General features: G+C 33.6%; 1 protein-coding gene across 1 annotated transcript; it reads right to left on the bottom strand.

Moving 5' to 3' along the window:
* Window positions 1–2,614: 2,614 nt before the first annotated feature.
* On the bottom strand, window positions 2,615–4,799 carry LOC131043452 (cytochrome P450 81Q32). Its single transcript, XM_057976651.2, has 2 exons — window positions 3,870–4,799; window positions 2,615–3,574 (listed from the first exon to the last, which is right to left on the bottom strand). The coding sequence occupies exons 1-2, from the start codon at window positions 4,794–4,796 to the stop codon at window positions 2,945–2,947; spliced, it is 1,557 nt and encodes a 518-aa protein (XP_057832634.2). The 5' UTR covers window positions 4,797–4,799; the 3' UTR covers window positions 2,615–2,944.
* Between the last annotated feature and the right edge of the window lie 1,401 nt (window positions 4,800–6,200).

Genomic DNA, 6,200 nt, shown 5'->3' with positions numbered 1-6,200 from the left:
CACATCAACTCAAATTAAAGGAGATAAGAACACACAAAGACCCAACATTACCAGTTACAAAATCCACAGTGTTGACCATTCACCCTAACTCACAACCAATGAAAAGAGATTATTTTCCCCCCAACTGAAGTTTAAATTGTATAATATAAATCATGTAGAATAAATCAAAACCCAAACTATATAATATAAATGTATTTCCCAAACACCCAGAAAATATTCTTTTTTGTAGACATGACGCAAACAATATTCTGAAAATAAAATACAAAGCTAAGAACCTCCAACCTGGAGATTTGAAGTGATGGAAGAAAAATTTGATGAAGCGCAAACCAATCCAGGCAATCTCAAGCCAAGATTCTTCAAGGTCCAAAATCCAAAATGAAAAGGAATCTCTAGAATGGTAAGCCGACACAGTGCACAGGTTTCCAAATAAAAAGAATTACATTCAAAACCAAGCCTCAAAACTAGCCAACGAAAATAATACAAAATAATATAAAACTTACCTACCTAACCTTATTTAATATTTTTTTCCCTTGATACATATTTAGCTAACGGTAAGTAGAAAATATAATAAAACCAATTACCAAATATCAAGAGGGATTAATAATAAAATATTATAAAGTATTATCTCACCAATGTATAAATAATAATCATGCTCCATAATTAACTATGGGATAATAATTAAAAATAAAGCCAAACCAATATAAAATAATTAAAGCTATACATAGATAACTAAAAGCCATTAATAAATATTAATCAACACTAAGGTATAAAGTAACATTAATCAATAAATAAATAATTAAACAATAAATACCAAATAAACAATAAATCAATAAATAATAATTAAACATTAAATCTCAAATAAATAAATAAGTAATCAAATTGAACAATAATATATCAGCAATTAAATTAAACATTAATAAACTATATAACCACACATTAGTTAATTAAATAATTTAATAAACAACTACATGCTCAAAAAATGCTAAGGGAACCACAACTCACTAACTGACATGATGAACTGTCCCAAGACAACTAACAACTAAAGGTAGATAGATCTTAAGCCTAGAGTAAGTGAAGGGAATTCATGCCATCTCCGTGAACTTGCCATTGGGATTTAAAGACACGCTCAGACTTGTGGAGCTATGTGGAGTCGATGTATGGTACCTACAAATCCTACAACCACAAAGCCATGATACAACATATACAAATATATCATAGACAAGGAAGTGGTAGAGAATCACAATGCCACATCATGCTCGCAATGAGTGATGTGACATCGTCCCTATCACGAAGACAGTCATAGAATGCACATGCACATCATAATGCCAATCATCACATATAACCATGACATAGGGTTAGTATAGCCAAAATGCCATCAATTCCATAAGCAATATTAACCATCCAACATAGAAAAATATATAGGATCCATCAACATATGTCCATCATATAGCATAATCATAAATAGTAAATATCATCAACCACATAGGTCATCAAGTAGCATATGTCCATATAGTGTCTAGCATCATCACAAACATCTGAAACATAAACTAAAGTCATAGTCCTAATATAAAACATCATATAGAAGTCTAGGTAAGTCTATCATACATGAAACAAAATACAAGTCGAGGAGGGATACTACATTTGATAGTATGATACTTCATCATTGATCAATGTCAAATGTCGATTTACAGTTCAAAAATTTAATATTATGGCATATGACATGTAAAATATATCACTTGCCCTTCAAAATGTCACAATGAGAAGAGAGAGAGTGAAGAGAGAAAAATGATCTTTTTATTGGACATAATGATTATTTTAGAAGCATTTTAAGGTTTTCAGATGCAAAAGAAAATTTTTAAAAAATCTTATTTTTGTCACTTAGTTGCTTCGGATACTTATGGGTATACCTAGATGTGCATCGTGGGTGCACCAAGGTGACTGCAAGCCAGGTACATCAGGCTAGTCCAGGCCTCAGAGTCAAACTCGAGACCAATGGGGAGAAAACCCACGGCCCAAGCCAACTCCGCTACCCATGCGGGCTTAGAATATAGTATTATTAATAAAGAGTTGCATAGTGATAGGGGTAGATCACAATTAACACCAACTTCTTTTTATAGAATAAGTGTTTGATCTATGATTTTAAAAAATAATATTACACATTCAAAAATTGTATATAAAATAACACTCCTAAAATCCATACAAAACTAATACACCTATCAACAATTCTTTTTTTCAAATTTGTACATGTATTGAATAAGTGATAGATATAGAATACACTTTCTTGTTTTTTTCTATGGATTGCCTCTTTATTGGTGTTGATCTCTTTTCTTTCCTAGCTAGTTTCTTATAAATGTCTTCTTTCTATTCCATGCAAAACATAAATAGCTTAAGCTGCATTAGTAATTAATGACCCTCTACATTTGAAGGCATGAGATATGATACACAAACTTCATGTGACATTCTTTCAACTAAGCTATCATGTAGATTAGGTTGGTGATGCAGACATTCATCTCAGCACAAATAAATTCAAGAGACTTATACAACTAAAACAATACATAAGGAACAAAAAAAATTATAAATAACACATAGTACATCAAAAATATTTAAAATCCTTATATTTATAAATAAAAGACTTACAAAAGTCTCTCCAGAATTGAGATGCACAATAAATCCATCTTGTGTTCCCTATCTACTAAATAATAACATAGCTCAATTTAATATCCTAACTCTAACAACAGTAACCATCTCCTTACCCAAATTCTTTATTTTTACCTAAAAGCTTAGCAGCTAGTCATTCCTCCTTATTTTGAGGAGTTGATTTACTAAGATACATAATAACTTAACTATTTTTTTTCGAGTGATGCGGGATTGCTTTATTTATCTTAGGATGCTACCGCATCAAACATCCGAAACAGAATCCCACATTTTAAAACTAGACCTATTCTTAATATAGATTATGAGAAAGACGAGGCTTGATCATAACCTCCAAAGGCACTGCCCTTGGTAGTGTCAAACTAACCCCTTCATTCATGTCAATGACTCTTCCATCTGGAATAGACCAATCAAAGCTTTGCAACAAACTTGCAAGAGCGGTTTGTACCATACTCATTGCCAAAGAAGTACCAGGACATCCTCTTCTCCCCGCTCCAAATGGGATCATCTCAAAGTCACTCTCTGTCAATTGGATGTTGCTTATCTCTCTCTCCTTGTCCATAAAACGTTCTGGTTTAAAATCCAATGGTTTATTCCACACTTTTGGGTCCCTATGAATTTCCCATGCATTTACCATCAGTATTGTTTCTGCAGGAATATGGTAGCCTCCCACTGTGCAAGCCTCTTTAGATTTGTGTGGCAGCATCAAAGGCGCTGGTGGAAAAAGACGTAGAGTTTCTCTCACTATTGCTTGCAAGTATCTTAGTTGGGGTATATCTGACTCCTCCACTAGTCTCTTCCTTCCAACTTTAGAATCAAGTTCCTCTTGCGCCTTTCTCATTACATGGGGATGTTGCAATAACAATGACAATGCCCACTCTAGGGTAATTGAAGATGTATCAGAGCCTGCACTAAACATAACCTGCAAAGCTAGAAATATTAATAACAAAGAAAAAGAGGTAAATATCAAAACTTCAAGAAAATAAAAATTAACTTGTTTTCATTATATTGACTACTCAAGTGATCTTGTGTTTATAAATGCTAAAATATTTCTCTCCCAAACTATTGTCACACCCTCACTTCTAATCACTGGATGCTTTTCACATCCTAAATTGAATTAGTCCAGGCTGTCCTAGTAGTTAGTATCTTCAACATCTACGCAAGAAATTGTAAACCAAAAATGTCAAAAAAAAAACTGGCAAAGTAAAAACACTTACAATAGCAGTTATTTTAATAAACGCATCTTTGTCAGCAATTGCTTCACCATTGTTCTCTGCCTGTGAGATCAGCACATCAATGAAGTCCTCCATCTCCCCCCCGTCTTTTATTCCTTTCTCCCTATGCTTCTCCACAATTCTCTGCATATACAAGTCTAAATTCTTGTGTACCTTCTTCATAGCCTTCTCATACCCTTGCAAATCAAACCTCTTCAACCAGGGAATATAATCCCCAATATCAATTACTCCATTAAGCACAAAGAATTCTTCGATCAGGTGGGTAATTAAATCTACAGAAATCCCGGATTCCTCTCCGAAGTACTTCTCATCTATAATCATAGTCATCAGAATATTAAAAGTCAATCTTGCCAAAACGCTTTTCATGTCAACAATACTCTTCAACTGTGCCTGCTGAAACAAAGAATTCACTGCTTTATGAATTTCTTGCCTTCTCTTGGTTCCGAAATCTTGGATTCTTTTCGGAGTCAGAATCTCAAGTACACAGATTTTTCTAGCATTTCGCCAATAGCGGCCATAAGGAGCCCAAGCCAGATTATAATTATTGTAACCTAAAAACTGACCTTGTGCGAGAGAAGGGCGAGATGAAAAATTCTTGTCATTCACCGTCAAGCATTCTTTGGCTAAAGCTGAAGAACTTACTACTAAAACAGGGCAGCTACCAAATTTGAGATGCATAATAGGTCCATACTGTGTTGAAAGTGAGCTTAGAATCTGGTGAAGTGGCCTGGTTTTATCTATGAGAAGATGAAAGTGGCCAATTACAGGAAGAGCTCTGGGGCCTGGAGGGAGATGGATACTATAATTTCTATGGCGTTTTAGTAGAATTGTTGCCACAACAAGCATTGTGGCAGCTCCTACCAACATAACAGACATCATAGAAGCTGATATGTCTGTGAATACTTCCATTGCTTAAACTTCTTTCTTCTCTAAATATTACGTTGCGCTTGATTCTATATATATTGACTCTTGAGCTGAATTTTCTGCATTACCTCGCAGAGAAATCAACGGTCCGAGGCATGAGACAGCTACGTGCATTCAAGATAAAATTTACCAAAGGTTCGTCACTAGGCAGAATATATTCAAGATAAAATCGACAGTCCTATTCAAGTTCAAATCTACGAGTATTCAAGATAAAATCTATCAACCGACTTTGACCATAAATCACTTAATTTATTTTCAATGGTCATGCGCGTGGCATAGAATACTAATTCTATGCATGGTAGACAAAGTAGGAAGTTGATGTGTTTTACGTTTCGCTCCCCTCTGACACAGAATACTAATTCTATGCGTGGTAGACAAAGAAGGAAGTTGATTTTGATTTTTTTAACGTTTTGCGCCCTATGACATAGAATACTAATTCTATGCGTGGTAGACAAAGTAGAAGTAGGAAGACTTCATTTTACTTAAAACGAATAACATTGCCTATGAAATGGTATTCCTTTGTTACTCAAAACGAACAACATTTTAGATGCTCTTTCTAGTTAGATTCGGCCAGTCTTAAACCATATACATTAAGCAACATATTAAGTTTAGAGAATGTTAGTCAATTCTGAGTATTTAACACTTTTAAGCCTAGAAGAGTAGGCTTAATGTGTGTGATTTAAGTCGTTCCGTTAGATTCATTATACCAATTCAAAACATCTTCACGTGGACTATGCTTAGAATGGTTAAAAATCTAGAAGCCCTTTCTAATTAGATTCATTATACCAAATCAAAACATATCCATGTGGATTAGGTTTAAATTCATTAAAAATCTAGAAGCATCAATGAATAAAATATTCAAATTTAATATTATGAAAAGGAATGTGTAATGAATGTAAGGGTCTATCTTGTATAAGGAGTTGGTTAAACACATGATTTTTGGCTCTAAACTCTATTCTTAAATTTTTGTCTTATATATTTTCCATTTTATTTGTTATTTTTTTTTACATGGACATAAACATCAACACTTTTGAGACTTCCTTTGCACCATTATATCCTTATGTAGATCTTTATCCAAATTATTTTAAATTATTTGGAGATTTCTATGCTTGGCTACCTTCTCACACAACTTATTTTTTCTAGCAAATTGATAGATTTCTTCTCCATTTAACTTTCTCCTCTCTTTTCCATTTGATTTTTCCTTTCCTAATATGTTGGTTAAGGTAGGATCTTGTTAGTTTAATACCCTCAGTTTGAGCTTCCTTGATCTTGTGTCATCTTCTACCTTACAAATTCCATATAGTTATGTTGTTTAACAACATTTCATATTCCATTGAGTAATTCTTATGAATCTAAGATTAACAACCTCGAGACCTTGGGAAGATTATG

Source organism: Cryptomeria japonica, chromosome 11 (assembly GCF_030272615.1).
Source record: "Cryptomeria japonica chromosome 11, Sugi_1.0, whole genome shotgun sequence".
Lineage (NCBI taxonomy): Eukaryota > Viridiplantae > Streptophyta > Pinopsida > Cupressales > Cupressaceae > Cryptomeria > Cryptomeria japonica.
This window is presented reverse-complemented; position numbering and strand designations above follow the sequence as displayed.